The following is a 16513-nucleotide window of genomic DNA, read 5'->3' on the forward strand; positions in this document are numbered from 1 at the left end:
TCCAACTTATTAGTGTCTTTTCAAATAGGAACAGATCAATCCTTTAAAAAAGGCTGACATATTTTATTCTTAAAGCTAGTTGATTTAATTTGTGGATCAGCTAATTGCACTAAAACTCTTGAAACAGCTCTCCGAAATGTTTATTTAAATTTATCAAGGAAAGGATTCATGAAATAGGATACCAGAGGAGGTGGGCACATTGGCATATCCTTTATGTATAGTTAAAAATTAAACTTACCTACAGCTGAATAGTATAGTAAGGAAACTCACATCAAGGGGAACAAAAGGAACAATCAGTCAAATTAATGATCACTGGCCAGCTTCAAGTGAATCGTGACTTACTTGGGACCACAGTAGGTACATCTTGTGTACCTAAGGAAGATTCCATGCATATCACAAATTTATTATTGCCAAAAACTTGTGTAAGATATTCTGTTTGCACTTGTGTTTGTAAATTCAGAATGCATTAGTGAAAGAGAGATGTGGAATGGACCACCTGTGATTCTAAGGCTGCAGGCAGTCCATGGCCTACTTTCAAAATCCTCTGAGGGTTAAGTTTAGATTTTTAATATGAGATACCTGTCCCATTTCCCTTGCCTGCTGCACAGAGTGTCAAAAAGACAAAGAGAAAACAAGGTATTCGGCTTTCTTCATCTACTTCAGCCCTGAGAAACTAGGCTCACCCCTGCTTAAAAATCAAAACAAAGAAACAATCACAAAATGGCGCACCCATATGTATGAAAATGAAATAGATACCTTTTTATGGTTTTCATTCAAGCAAGAAGTAGACGCATTCTCCTATATTTAGCTATTGGAGGTAAGGGAACTGCCCATCCTGTTTTATGCAGGAGTATCTATTTTTAGGGTCTTAAAGTGATGCTAAATATGGGTTCAAGCTGCCACCTGGAGGATTCCAGATGTGTTGGCAGCTATTTTCATCACAATCTATTGTTCAACAGCTTAACTGATGGAGGGAGAGTAGTTAGGAGAATGAGAGTGCATGTTTTAAAGGAGGCATGTTGGTTAGGAAGACTTCAAGGAATGGCTACAGATTTGCAATATTTTTTTTTCCATAAAGATAGGTATTCAGTAATACTAATGTATTAATGTAGTGTATGTATATTTATACAAACACACATAACTGTAATAACATTGATTTCTCCTCTGCAAAATGCAGTACATGTGCATACTCCACTCATGTATGGGAATAAACCTGTAACTCACCCCACCCACTTCATTTTTTGTTATATCTTGCATTAAGCCCAGTACTTACCCCACATTTTATTTACAGTTCTTTTCACATTTTATTTAAAACCGAGAGTTAATTTTCCTGCTCTAGACACCAAAGATGAAACATGAATATCTATATACTGGATTAGGCAATACCACCATATTTTCAGATTTCTCACGTTTTAAAAGACCTCTGAAGTGTATAATTGGCAGTAAAGAACGTCAGCATTTTAAACTTGATTGCAACAACTGCTAAAAAAACCACAGTATGCCAGATATTGACCTATCTCATTTAAAAATTTTAACAGGTTCTCATCAAACTGTATTTGAATCACTCTCTTTGAAAAATCTGGGACTGAGTAAAAAACAAACACTGGATTCAAATTAATCCAAATTAATTCAACTCAAATGAAAAGTGTACCAAATTTAGCTTTCAAATTTTACCAATCTGTTTGTAAGAGAAATACACAGCTTTTCCTTATAACTGAGTTTTAGATAATACAGGAAACTTTTCTATGAATTTGAATTACGGTAAGTGATTTTAGTCAAGTTGTGTGTTACTAGTCTAGAAATGGAAAAGCAGTGGAACTGCTGATGCTGGGTTAACAGAATATCTGCCTGGATCCACATATTGTGCTGAACTGTGACTTACCCATAAATCACAACTGGCCAGAGCCATGCCTTGTGTTCAGCTAGAACTAAACAAACCATCTTCATGTGTTTAGTAACCAGCCCCATGGCTCTCTTTTGTAGAGCAAGTCAAGTGTAATAGCAAAGCTGAAACTCTACCAACTATTTTTATCCTTGAAATAACTCTGCAACTGCTTCCTTCCTTTGAATAAAATTTTAGATATTTTATCATGTACAAAATATGGAGTTAAAATCAAGTGACGTTTCTACATATATAAGCAAAAATCTTACCTGATGAAATGTGTGTATTAATAAAGATCATGGAATGTGGAATTTTGGGCTAAGGTACTAGCGTATCATGTAGCACACATTTTACCATAAAAGAGAAGAATCAAAATTCTGTTTATTAATAATTGTTTATTTCTGCTTCACGTTTTGTGCCCTTGTTGAATCAACAATGACATCTGCAATTTGGTCTTGTTGACCAAACTGGATGCTGATTAAGAAACAGACCACTTGTCCGGTTTACTAACATGCTCTGTCTCGCTTAAGCGTTTAGACATACAGAGAAAGAACATGTGTGCGTATGCCTTTAACACTTGCAGTTTACAGTCAATTGGGTAAAAGAATTAGTAAAGACAGGCTAAAGGCTGCAAAGGGCTTCTAATATATAATGGATTAAAAAAACCTTTGAAGTTACATTCCTTTCTTATTTTTCTTTCTTCTTGTAAACCATAATATAAATGATTTCACACAATGTTGTTTTCACTGTTCCCCCCACCCCCCAATAAAAGCAACAATAGATAGAAGGCTGCTTGTTCTTAAAATACTAAAATGATTTGCAATCTCCTGCTTTATCTCAATATCTTTCTCTGACCTGGTAATGCTAAAGAATGGACTGGGTGAAGAAGTAGAATATGAACTCCTGAGGGATGAAAAGTTAATTATGCCTTCCTCTTACATATAGTGTCTGGTGCAATGAAGTGCTTTGCATTTTCATAGATGTACTAAGACAAGAAGCAGGTTAAATTTTATGCTGGAATCCAATCAAGTATTGTGGAAAATCTAATGATGTTTGGGTCACAGGCACATGGAAATTTTCTGGGCTCCATATTTATTTATACAATTGTCTGGTATAATATTCACTATAGTTTCTCCAAATATACTCTTGTTTCTGAATAATATAACTGACCTCCGATGCTTACGAGAAATAGTATTTTCCAATTTCTATTAGCTCACCTCATTTCAAGTCTATTAATGAACAATTATTTTGCTTTCTTGGAAAAAAAGGAAGAAGATTGTAATATTTAAGGAGAATGTCTTTCGTTTTTCATGAGTAAATGACACTGAATGGCACGAATTCGATTCTTTGCTGGTGCAAATTCAGGTTGAAGCTTCAGTGTAGATTCATACCACCGCATTGCCTTCTCAAACTCCTCCTGTAGGAATCCAAGATCCACAATGATCAGCATTCAAAGTAAGTTATATCTTATAATAGTATATACCATACTTTGTATCAGGGATAGAGTGCTAAATTTCAAAGTATCTTCAAGTATTAGAATATTAAACCCGGGCAAATGAACATAACAAACAAGATTTTCTTTAAAAAAAATAAAATAAAATATTTTTCCCATCATGGTAGATTACAGGATTTTTTTGTAGTAGAATGATGTGTAATACTTCAGTGTAGAATACTACAAAGGTTCAACTGCAAATACAATATTGTTAGTTTTAGGTCACAACTGTGCAAGTATTAATACTCATTACTTTATTAGAAATATATTCTGTTTTTCTTCCAGCTGCCCAATGTGGCTAATTAGCCAGTACGTTATGTACTAGTGAACAAACTTGTTTAATTCTTCTTTATTTCTTCTCCCTTTCCTTGGTCAAAATCCAAAGTGTATATATTTCCACTTCCTCAATTAAATTTCTATTTCCTCGGTTAAATTAAACGCTATTTATTATTATGCTCAACCTGGGAAGAAATAGCTACTGACCCATACCTAGTTTTAGTAGGTATCTGTTAATGTGCACGTAAGAGGTTCTGCACCTGCACATTAATGTTACTGGAATATCCCATAGTTAAAGTGCTTTTGGTGGGAGTCCTATTGTCACATATTTATACAGCCAGATGTGGATCCTTCTTCCCCTCCATTTTGAAATAGCAATGACAAAACCAAGAGAGTGAAAAGCAATCACATATCTAAGACTGTGAGGTTATATGAATTCATGGATGACTACTAAAAGAACCTCAGTTACAAATAGGTAGCTAATTCTTCTTCATTATATTCTCTAGGATTGAAGCCAATGATGCCAAGACTATTCTGCTGCCTGCCCCGAGAACCAATATCTAGGGCTTTATGAATGGAGAAAAGGCTGTGTCCACTAAGGCAGCCTCAGGATACAGAGGGGGCACAATAGAAATGAATAGCTTTCAATACTCCTTGGTCATGCATCTGAGCCAATTTGTATCACAGTCTGATGGGCTGAAACTGGGATGAGCCTGGTTCAACTGGCATTCTTTTCCCATATTCCCTATGGTAAAGAAAGAGGCATATATCCTTTAGGATCAGCGCTGAGTGATGAAGGCAGAAGATTATGTGTATCATGGCTCCAGGGATTATAGAAGAGTTAGTGTTGCCAGGATTGTGGCTCAACCATATAAAACACATTAAGAAGAGCATGATTAAAAATGCCAGCAATATGATTCCTTATTCTAAGAGACTGCATATGATATGGGGATTCCCTGCAAGTTGAGAGTTTCTGTAACTTATGAAGGATTTAAAGGTTTTGGTCTTAAAAAGAAGAGGCTAGGGCAGGGGTCCGCGACCCGGCACATTGGGAACTAGGCCACACAAGTAGCATAGAGTGTGTAAAGTTGCATTTGTGCAAAGACTGCGTGTGTGCATGAAACCGTCCCTTCTTCCTTCCTTGCCACTGCCAGTTCGCAGAGCCAGAAAGGTTGGGGACCGCTGGGCTAGGGGACAGGTGAAGATTCAAAATTTAATTCCAAGATAAAAGATCTCACATAGATGCTGAGATCAACTTATTCTCTCCCCAAATTAAAAGTATGGGTGAGAGAGTTCAAAAAGTTCTGCATATTCAAATATTACATTGAGAGATGGGGTGCAGTTAAATTTATTGAAAAACTTCTTTTATTTTACAAACTGCTATTATATGCTGTCATCGGCTGCTGTCTCCTGTTTTTAAACTTCTCTATCACTCAGACTCAAGATGCTATAAAAAGAAATGAATCAGAATTTAGCAATTATTTACTCACCATTGCTACATAAACATTAGCCAAAGTGAAATGATTGACGACGAAGTGTGGGGCAATTTCTACTGCCATTGTAGCCACAATGATAGCATCATTCCAAAGCTTTGCGTTGTGGAAGATATTTGCTAAACTTATGAGAGGCACATCCTGAAAAGAAGAAAAGTGGAACAAACCCAATAAGAGGTAATTTTTTTAAAAAAAAAATCAAGCTATTTAAAACAACAGGTATTTAAAAAATCAGCCCAGTATATTTTGTTCCTGATAATACAGATTTAGTAAGGGAGAAAAGTCAGCGTTCCATGCAAAAGTTCTGCCTCATTTAACCAACAAAGTGTCTACGGAAAAATGTCTGCAATTAACATCAATCAATTAAATCAGTGAAGATAAGAGGACACTTCTTTTTAAAGGGACACTTAAAAAAAATCAATCCATTTCTACATAATAGATGGATCTTAAACTTGTTCTGCTTGTTAGGGAAGTGAGATTATAGCTCATTCAAAATTTGTTCTTCTGTCTATTGTAAAACTAATTAGACTGGACATTCACTTGCAGGGGTCTGCCCCCTGGCCACCCCCCCCCCCACATTTAGCTCCAATTTGTTCTCTGAATTCCTGTGGCTACTTTTTATTTGGTGCAGTAACAGAACAGCCAGAAAAGTATCCTGCTTTTGTGAAGGTAGTTTCCCATTTATATACTTTATCAAAGTGTTGATGACAGATAATATAAAGTTGACTATTCCATAATTATTTTATATGAACATCATTATAAAATCCTTAAAATCAGTGAAAGCGTATATATTGCGAAATATAAAATGAAAGCTGTAATCACAGACACATTGTCGCCAGTATTATTTATTACACCCACCTTCATGTAATACGGTGTGTGATGTAAGGCTTGCCGCAGGCAATCAATTGCTTTCTTCCCTTGACCTTTTACTCGCCAGTAAAGGGCTGCCATGCTAGAAAGGATCCAAGAAGTTTGATTCTGACACAAAACACAAGAAAGAAGGAAAAGGTCACCAGATGTTTTGACTACATTTATTTCATGTTTTTATTATTTTTCACTACCACTCCAGTCTTATTCAAATAGCTAGCAACTCAGAACACCTCTTGGTTAGTAAGGTCCACTTTGTACAGGGAGCCATACTGTCAGAGCATGTATGTCAAACTTTATTATGGTTACAAGTAATTTAATTTTTATTTCAAGATAAAAACTTTGATTTTTGCTTAGCAGCGAAATACTGCCACCTTGTGGTGACTAAAAACCAATGCCTTAAGAATCTGCTTTTGAACTAGTGGGTGCATTTGGAATGCAAACTACAGTGGTGCCACTCTCACAGAATGGTTCTTGAAGGGCTAGAGCTTGTCCGTTCAATAGATAGCTACTGAAGTGGAAATCAAAAACACTGCCATACTAAAGTATAAAATAACTTCTCCAAGAACTTCAATACAAAGCAAAGGTGGAGTCTGAGCCCAAATAGCCAAGACATATATTTACTGCACAAAACACAACAAAACACTGTTCCACAAAAGGCAAGCAGAGAATATCTGTATCTATATATCTATAAATCTATATAGGCAAAACATCCAGCTACACATTTCCACAAGGGGGAGGTGAGACATGCATCCTGCTCACAGAAAAATCACAAGCACAAAACCGACTAACAGACTAAGATCAATAAATCAGCACTTATTCCACAAACAGAGATCAGTGGAAAGACGTGGCCGTCTACAGGATGCTCTGTACTTGTACCTTACTGATGTATTTTTTACACATTTCACAACAAAAAAAATCATCTGCAACATTTAATGTCTAATAGATTTTCTTGGGAAAAATAGTGTGGTTTTGGAGAGAGATGCTTTGCTTTGAGGAATAATAATTACATAATATGCAGACTGATAAATAAAAGCAGGAATCCCTGAAGATTCTAAGGGAGGAGGTTAAGAATCCAAGTGTTCAGAGAGCCTTTCTCCAATGGAATGTCCCGAAGTAGTAAGGTGGTGATGGGGTGGGGAGGCAGATAGGGAGCTCGGGATGGACACTAAGTATATTCTTAGTGGTCTTTTCAGGACAAAAGAACTGGTGGTCTCCCTAAAAAACTGCATGGTTGTTTGAACTGCTTTGAGACTTTGACATACTCCAAAAAAGGAAATAAAAAGATGTCTGATTGGTCTGAATCATTAGATACAGAAGATGAAGAACTTGATCGGACTAAGTATCAGCCAACGTCAGGTGAGGAGCTACAGGTCAAGATGGATTTGATTTAAATCAAGTCGATTTAAATCACTAGTAAAAAAGCCTTTAAATCGTAATTTTTAAAGAGCAACCGTCATCTCTGTCCTGCAGTGGCTCCTCCTCTGACCTGCTGTTGACTCACCGGCAGTCCCATTCACTTTAATGGGATGGCTGGTGACACAACAAGGTGAGGGACGTGCCCACTAACAGGTGCTGCCGTGATGGATCTGAAATGACAGGTGCTCTTTAAATGTAAGGACTCATTCTTGCTGGTAGTTAGAATCTTTAATATTATTTGCAAACAAAATGAAAGTTTCCTATTTAGAATAGTAAGCTGTCAGGTTAGTAAAACAGTGATATCAGAACTGATTTTAGATTAATAGGTTAATCACATAGTTGGAAAACTACTCAAATTCTTTTATTTAACTAAAATGCATCTGCCTGGTACAGATGCATTTCTCTTCAAACAATCATACTATTGTAATGTACATAAATTTGCAAAACAATGGGATAAAGGAATATTCCTGAACTTTGTTTTATGATTTATCTCATACGGTAGTTACTGTGAAATTGTGTGAATGCATCAATGCAGTGCATGTTATCTCAGCTTGCAGAGCTTGGATTCATTGAGTTTACCAAAAATGTAAATATTGCAGAATATACAGCCTCATGCTACATAACTAAGCTCCATTTCAAGCATTTTATTAAAATAAATTTGATAAAAATAAAAAAATCCAATTAAAAAAATCTGATTATTTATATATAAATATTAAAAATCATTGATCATTATCCACCCTGCTACAGGTACAGAATAAGTCACTGGACTCACAGCTAGAGCTAGGCCAGGGGTAGGCAACCTTGGCTCTTTTATGACTCGTGGACGTCAACTCCCAGAATTCCTGAGCCAGCATGGCTGGCTCAGGAATTCTGGGAGTTGACGTCCACGAGTCATAAAAGAGCCAAGGTTGCCTACCCCTGAGCTAGGCAAAGCCCGGAGTCCAGCAGCACATTGCAAATTATGAACAGAATATCTAAGGAACTCAACCCATCTACTTACAAGAAAGTGTGACTCAATCAGTTAAGATGGTGGTAAGGGTTTTATATGAGAGACTGATTTCATGACTGGCTCTAACTGGCAAACTATGTTCAAATTTCTTACCCTTGATTCTGTCTGTATATTGTTGCTGGATTACCTAGGACCCTCCCTTTTTATGACCCTGTAATCCCTGAATTCGGGGTAGAGTTGGGATGGAGCTGAACTTGCCAGAGGTCCTTCTGCACACCACGTGGAGTTCGCAGCAGGTATTTTTCCTTTGCATCCTAGGAGAGAAACATTTGCTGCTACCTAGGATTAGACTGGCTCTTACTGGCAAACCACATTCAAATTTCTTAACCCGTGACCCTGTTGGTATATTGTTGCTGGATTATTTTAGAACCCTGGATTGAAAAAAAAAAGACTTATCTTTGAATCTCCCTGAATTTGACATTTGTCTTTATGTTCATTTTTTCTAAAGCAAGCTCTTATGCTTGTTTTCTATGCTGAAAGCTTTATGTTACTTTGGTGAAAGATTTATAATTGTAATAGAAGCTAGTTATGTGTGTGTAATTGACAGCACAGAACAGACTTGCTTGTTACCCCCACATCAGAGGAGTTGACTCCTTTAACTTCAATCACTTAAACTGAGGAAATTACAAGTTGAACTGAATGTGCAGCTTCTCTGACCAAGTAACAGAATGTACGAGTGCCTCCAGCACTATGCTATAATGTCCTGAAGAGTTTCTCACAGACCAGGTTAAAGCTGGTGTTGTTATGACCTTTATTCCCTGGCTGAGCTGCAAAATGAACTACTGATCTTGAACTCCCATAATTACTGTTCAATTTGTCAAGCGTTTCAATTTGAAGTACGAAGACTCAACAAAATCAGTTACAGCAAACGGAGCATTAGAGAGTTACATAAGGGAAGCTGGTCAATAGCTGAATTATGTAAATAACATCAGGCTCTTAGTACAAGACCTGGAGTGGAATGAGGAGGTTCTGATGGATTATTCCCAGAAAGGACTTGCAGATGAGATCCTGGGTGAATTGACCTGAGTGGAATGCCTTTCCTCCTTGTAAGACCTGAGCTACTGATACCAACATACTGTATTGATGGATATGTTAAAATTAATGTTGTCCAGATCTCATTTGGATGCAATCTTCCTCTCAAATGCAGGGATCTCCAACCATCTCTCTTAGAACCAATGCAACAAGATCTCATTTATCTCCAGAAAAAAAAGAGGGGCCAAGGGCATTGGGTCACAACACATACCATATGCCAAGAAATAGGCTGCATCTGGTTTAGAGGTGCTTCAAGACTGGGGAACCACAACTGCTCAGCTAGACCCAATCCCAGGTACAATATTTAGCCAGCACTTGATATTACTTGTAAGGATCCATATGCCTGATTCCCCAGCTCTATAGTACGACTTGATTCTGAAACCACCAACACTTTCATGGGCATTTGTGGAGGCCCATGGGATTCTGGAAGGCACTCCACTGTGCCTTCTATTTATGAAAACAATTGATGGTCAATGCCTAACACTAGGACTAGCAGTCTGGATGATATTGCATAGCTCCCTAAACATGAACTTCAAATCATTTAGTCAAAATGAATGGCATGCTTCAGTTCACACAACATTGAGAATCAATTTCTATTTAATTCTCCAGTGGTTCTAGCAACCAAAATAGAAATGAAAATATGACCAGACTTCCAGTTAAAAATACAAACTTCAGTGATGTTTTCAGACTGATATCAGGAAGTTGATCAGCTACCACATCATCCCTGTAACTGTCCTATTCCTAGACCCTCTCAAGTTTCCTCTTTCCGCTATGTATATAGCATGTGTATATGTGTGGTATATGTGTGTATGGATAGATACATTCTTTCGAGAGCAGGCCACAGAATTTCATTCTTAATGTGGACCAGTGTGCTCATAGTGAAAAATTGCAATAAAGATTATCTTATCTTATCATCTGGCTCCTGAGGTCAAGATTTCAGTGACTTAGATATACTCTCTTTCAGAATCCGAAGCTATAACTCTGCAAAATTTTGCACACCCACAAAAAATATTCCAGATGGGAGTTCATTCATCCTTTCACTTCACTCGCAGCCACTCCTGTATAAAATCAGAATTGAGGTTCTGCAATGACTACAGTGCTCTCAGCTAGTTCACTATTTGAATTGGTACCCTCTACCTCTCAGGGTTCATTGGGCTTCTGAGCCAGCCTGCCAAGCAGCCTTGTGTGGCCTGCTGGTGCTTTTAAAAATTCAATAAATTCACCTTTGCAATGCCTTGAAAGACAGGTTGGTAAGTCCCTCCAATGCCTCCTGTTCTCACCAACGCCATTAGCTCCAGCACTCCCACTGGTTTGCTCACCACTGAACAGTTCATCACCAGATGTTCCTTGGCAGCCCACAATTATTGTCAAATTACCAATGTAGTCTTTCATAAGTTTTATATAGGCATGATCTAAGAAATCCCCAAATTTTCAAAAAACTCAAAAGAGGAACCTATAACTGGTATGATTCTGAGAAAGCAAGATAAAGTTTTTTTTGCACTTTGAAATGAAACCCTGATCTTCTTGAACTCAAGACTGGTCACTCCAAAATCTTTGGTAAAGTAAGATGGACCTGTTTTCTGCCTAGAAAGCTTTGAGTTTATGTGAGCTTTGTATTATTTTGGGGAAAGATTTATGACTGCAAAAATATCTTCAGTTTGTTATCAGAAGCTGGCTATATATATGCAGCTGGCAGCTCCTTTGGTATAATATATACCATGTAATGTAATTAAATGTTTGAATAGGGTCTCATTTTCTTCTGAACACTTCCTTATTTGTTTGATGCTTGTTTGAATGTTCAGTAAGTACAGAAAGTACAGTAATATTTTTTTCCTGAAAGCCTATTAATCAAACATACTGTGAATAGTCTATGGAGCCTGGCTTTTGGTACATTTTCTATATTTAAAAATATAATGCCCTCAAATTACAATGGAATCAACAGTTAAAACACGCTGCATGCAATTTGCCTGCATATCCACAGCACCAAGCCCACAAATAACAATAATGAATTCACTTCAGCACACGATGAACAATGTAACAGCAACAAAATGATGCTTCAAACATTGGGCTTGAAGGCTTTTTTAAATGTACATGCACTGTGTACGGGTTTTTTGTTTTTTGTTTGCATTTGGCAATCTGCCTTCAAACCTCAACTAACACAATAATACAGTTTTTGCATTTGACAACCTGAAGGCTCAAAAGTGTAGCAACACTATCTGTAATGCACATGCAGTGCACATGTTTGCATTTGGCAACCTGCCTGAAAAAGAAATACAATACATAGAGAACATATAAGGAAAACAGCATTACATTACAGCACATGGACTGTAAGTTCCCAATAGCAAAGAATTTAAAAAATAATAATAATGAACTTATCCAAGCACACAGTATATACTTAACTGATTTGCTCATACTTCTATCTACTTTTGACTCTCTCTAACCAATAGCTACAACTGCAGGACGCTAGAACACTCAAAATTTACACAGAACAAATTTTTCAGCTACTCCTGATTTTGAGACCAAACATTAGAATCCAAAGCGTTTTGTGCAGTTTTAGGCATTTCAAGCCTAGAACCTGCACAGTCTCAATATTTAGAACTGAAACTGAAGCTCAAATACGTAACCACCTAGTGAGAAGAGAGGACTCATTGGAAAAGACCCTGATGTTGGGAAAAAGGCAAAAGGAGAAGGGGAGGGCAGAGGATGAGATGATTAGATAGTGTCATTGATGCAATGAACATGAATTTGGACAAACAATGGGAGACAGTGGAGAAGAGGGCGCCCTGGCATGCTATGGTCCATGGGGTCACGAAGAGTCAGATACGACTTAGCAATTGAAGAACATCACCATTTTAGGAAAAAATGCTGGGATTGAAGTTATCATAATTCATAGTAATGTATTATTTGATAGAAGTTCTTTTGTAAAAATAAAAGGAATGGCTGATGAAAACAAGTGTAACTCAGAGCCTTCTCCCACTAGACCTGGCTTGCTCCTACTTGCTCCCTAATATTCTATAAGCTAATAATCAACCCCGGTTGTCACAATAAAAAGATTTACTCCATTAATCACTTTTTATTTGGCTAGAAGTGTGTAGACACATCATAGATTCTATTCTTATTTGGTGGAGACATGAAGAAAATATTGATTAAATATCTATATAATGCTCTTGGATCAGAAGCAAAGAATAAAAGATATTCCGATGATTGTTGTTGTTGTTAGTTGCGAAGTCGTGTCCAACCCATCGCGACCCTATGGACAACGTTCCTCCAGGCTTTCCTGTCCTCTACCATCTTCTGGAGTCCATTTAAGCTCACGCCTACTGCTTCAGTAACTCCATCCAGCCACCTCATTCTGTCGTCTCCTTCTTATATTGCCCTCAATTCCGATGATACGTAACTATATACTTAATTAATTATGCAATCAAGAGCTGAACAAAATCAGCCCAAATGTAGATAAAACAGAGCTATGTTATTGGCAAAGTTGGCATTTATGGGAAGAACTCCATCTGTCAGTGACAAAGTGATTGATTTTTCAAAACATTTTGCAGCCTTATGCACACTTATGGTTCCAGCATTGTATATAAAGACACAAACTAGAGTAGTGGTCAGAAAGATCTTTTATAGGTGAAATGTAATACGGAGACTATGCTCCTTAAGAAAACAGAGATGGAACTATTTTTATCTACTTGTACAATTCGGATGGACTTCTCCAATAACTGTTAAGTCCTTGAACATATCTCAGAAACTTCACCAGATAAAGAATATTATAGTCCATCTTTCTAAGTGTAAGGAAATGCTCTTTTGAACACAGCTGAAGGTGTGTTCTTACAGTTCTTTAAAGTTTTAAAAGTATCCACTCTGTCTGTGCGCTAGCTAACCATTTTCATTTCACATTCCATTTTAGGGCATCCTTGGCTACTAATGAGATAACTATTTGCTGCCAGAACATATTGTGGTAGCAAGTTGCTTTGAGACCTTAAGTTGGATTGTAAAACCTAGTGTCAAGAAGGCATTTTGATAGCAGAAACTAAAGTTTTCATTGAAGATTTTCAGTTTCCAGTTTTACCAATGGTTTTCCTAAGCTTCAGAAAAACTTTGAAGACTTAATTAATGGATCTTGCACAGGAGACGGACATTCTGTAACTTAAAAGGTAGAATTGCAGGTACATGCAATTTTAGACGTTTACGTGTAGGTGGATGTTTTGACGTATTTTTATAAGTTTATATAGCCTGAGTCTTCAGGGATAGCATACCAATTAAGTAAAATATATTTTTGTTAGTTTCAGTTTTTGTGAGATTTTACGATTTACTGAATATCAAAAATGGATTTACATTATATTAAAATGGGAAACGGGAAAAAAAACACCAAGCTCTATTAAATGCTAAGTTACTCCATGCTGGCATTACTGATCTTTATTTCTGTGGGAGAATGTAGCCTGGGTTCCCAGGAGGGAGAAGCTGCATTCCAGAGGACCAAGAGACAGCGAACTTTAGATAATTTGGTTGGGAGGTAAGATGATCAATCCAGCTCTTCTCTAAGAGTTCTCAGAGTATGTCTTTAGTTTGTTTTAGTTTGGCAAGATTCCATCTACAGGTGAAGAAAAATAAAGGAAAAGTACTTTGCAGGAACTCAGTGTATCTTCCTTGGTTTTTGGAGCCTGACATTTTCCTTATTATTTGGACACTATCTACTCCAGCATAAACATTCCAGTAAGGAGGCTGGTGCTAGAGTGTCTCTATCAGGTATTATGAAGAGAAACCCATCTTTGCTATGACTATATTACAGACAAGTCATTTTCTTAGAGTGAGAGGCCTCAGAGATGATACTGCACTCTGGATGATGTTGATCTTGCTTCGCAGATACCTATTCTTTTTCTAATTAGCAAATAAGCAGAAAGGTGGATCAATTCTAATTTAATCTGTAGAAATCAGCCCTTTCCAACCTTGTTCTCCTTACACATGTGGGTTTGCAATTCGACTCTTATTTTGGCAATTTTGGGAAGTGTAATTGGAACACACTTGGAATTTACTGCTTTTGAGGGATGGCTGGTGTTTAGAGAATCCTACGTATCACAACCACATCTATTATTCAACTAAAACTAGGAAAACATAAACTTGCAGCTACCTTTTCAAGTACTTTGGCTATTCGAGTACCAACTTGTTCTAAAGACTGTGGCGGATATCGGTCTTTTCCAAGATTCTGCAGTACCTGTGAATCAAGAAACAAACATTCTAATTTCTATCAAATTGGCCTGACAGAAAGAGATACGATTTATTTCCTTCTGAAAGGCTGAATTCAGTATTCTTGCAGATTTCTATTCTGCAATTAATACACACGGTTAAAAAATTACTATTTCCAAATCTGTGCATATAAAAAGCTTTAAGAATGTTTTAGTTCAATGATTAAGATTTACAAATCTGGAATCCTCAACTGAGGATTGAGAAATTGTTAACTACAGTGAACATTTCTCCAGAAAAAGACTTATAGCTTGCCATCAGTTGAGCTTCCTATGGATGTACTGAAACCAGCAACTCATGAATAAATCAGGTAATACTGATTTCAAGTGAGTCTGTTCCAAGCATGCTATTTTTAGATCAGTCCCAGGCCCACGTGAGAGCAACAACCCTACCTCTTTCAGTTGACTCTCTCCCACGTAATGAAGACTGGCTCGATTGGCAACACCATGGAGATGATCCAATGTATGCATGCTAGCAGGCAGGTTGGCATTGCAGAGAGGCTCCATGGCGGGCTCTTGCAGGGGAGTGGCAAAATCAATGTGCTCTGTGATGCTACAAGAGACAAAGGATTGTTAAGATATTAAAGGAAACATATACATCTATATATATCTAGATCAATATATTAAGCAAAATTGAAACCAATTCTAACCTGAGATTTATTTCAGAAGCCGTACCCCTGACTCACATTTTGAAAAAGATTTTCTAATGTTTCTATCATATTGGAACATTCCCTTACACAAAAGGGTTTATGTGAACAGCAGGTAATTAACTCCAGTACTGTTTTTTTCTTACATCATTCTGAAATTATACTAGAGGGAGAAAGCAATAAAATGTTTTCCTATATGTGAACTGTTAAGGGGAAGGGAAAGACTCTCCAGTACATGAGTTTGATTCTGTATGGTTTCTACTTCCTAAGCTAGCCTTGGGTTTTTCTGGTAATCGAATTTCCCCTTTAAATACCAAGTACATTGAATGCTGTTTAGTTATGGTCAGCTAAGTGTTGCTAAAAAACTGGATGGATTAAGAACAATATCTGAATCCAAGAACACTGTACTTTTTAGCATAATGCTCTGCTTTGTAAAGTAGGATGGATTCCAAGTGGGTGAGCAAGAAGTTCCAGACAATACAGTCTGCTGGAGTACGACCTCCTTGCTGCTCACTTATTATTGCATTATATTTATTAGGCGTTGATGCTTACTCCACAAATATATAGTATATTTTAGTAGACAGACATACCTGATTTAAAAACTGTATTCTACCAGAGGCAGCTTCATAAAATAGTTCTACAGATGCCATCTGGGGAATGTCATTTTTGTATTTACCTACCAAATTTAATGATAATATACACAAATGCTTACCTACAGATTAAACAAATTAAGAAAGCAAACAATAAATGCTAGCTGAGAAGGACATTATCTCCTCCCAATAGATGATGATGATGATGATGATGATGATAGCGACCTTGGAGGTCATCTAGTCCAACCCCTGCTCAGGCAGGAAACCCTATACCATTTCAGACAAATGCCTGTCCAGTCTCTTAAAAACTTCCAGTGTTGGAGTATTCACAGCTTCTGGAGACAGGTTGTTCATGTAAGTTAATGTAAGTTAAGAGAGGAAGGCACACATTTTTTGGATTCAGGGCAGCATTCCAAAAAGTGAATAATGCTGTACAAAGGCCCTCTTCCCCATGACTGCTAAATTATGGACAAACTCTGCATAGGGAAACACAAGCCAGTGCAGAATCAAAGATGATAAATCGCTGAAGTTAGCGGCCTTCATACCCAAGAACTTCTGTATTGTTAGGT

The 16513-nt window shown here is 37.2% G+C and overlaps 1 protein-coding gene across 2 annotated transcripts in view; it reads right to left on the reverse strand.

Moving 5' to 3' along the window:
* Positions 1–2257: 2257 nt before the first annotated feature.
* Positions 2258–16513, reverse strand: part of TTC17 (tetratricopeptide repeat domain 17) — a 55375-nt gene continuing 41119 nt past the window's right edge. The window contains exons 21-25 of one of the 2 annotated variants that reach the window (XM_083352315.1): positions 15101–15260; positions 14596–14679; positions 6002–6121; positions 5141–5284; positions 2258–3299 (exon numbers count right to left, since the gene is read on the reverse strand). In XM_083352315.1, the coding sequence (XP_083208441.1) occupies positions 3168–3299; positions 5141–5284; positions 6002–6121; positions 14596–14679; positions 15101–15260 (640 nt within the window). In that variant the 3' untranslated portion in view covers positions 2258–3167. Of the gene's footprint in view, positions 3300–5140; positions 5285–6001; positions 6122–12919; positions 14059–14595; positions 14680–15100; positions 15261–16513 lie in introns of those variants that run through there. The other variant, XM_083352316.1, reaches the window with a different exon arrangement.

Source organism: Vipera ursinii, assembly GCF_947247035.1.
Source record: "Vipera ursinii genome assembly, chromosome: 1".
NCBI classification, from domain to species: domain Eukaryota; kingdom Metazoa; phylum Chordata; class Lepidosauria; order Squamata; family Viperidae; genus Vipera; species Vipera ursinii.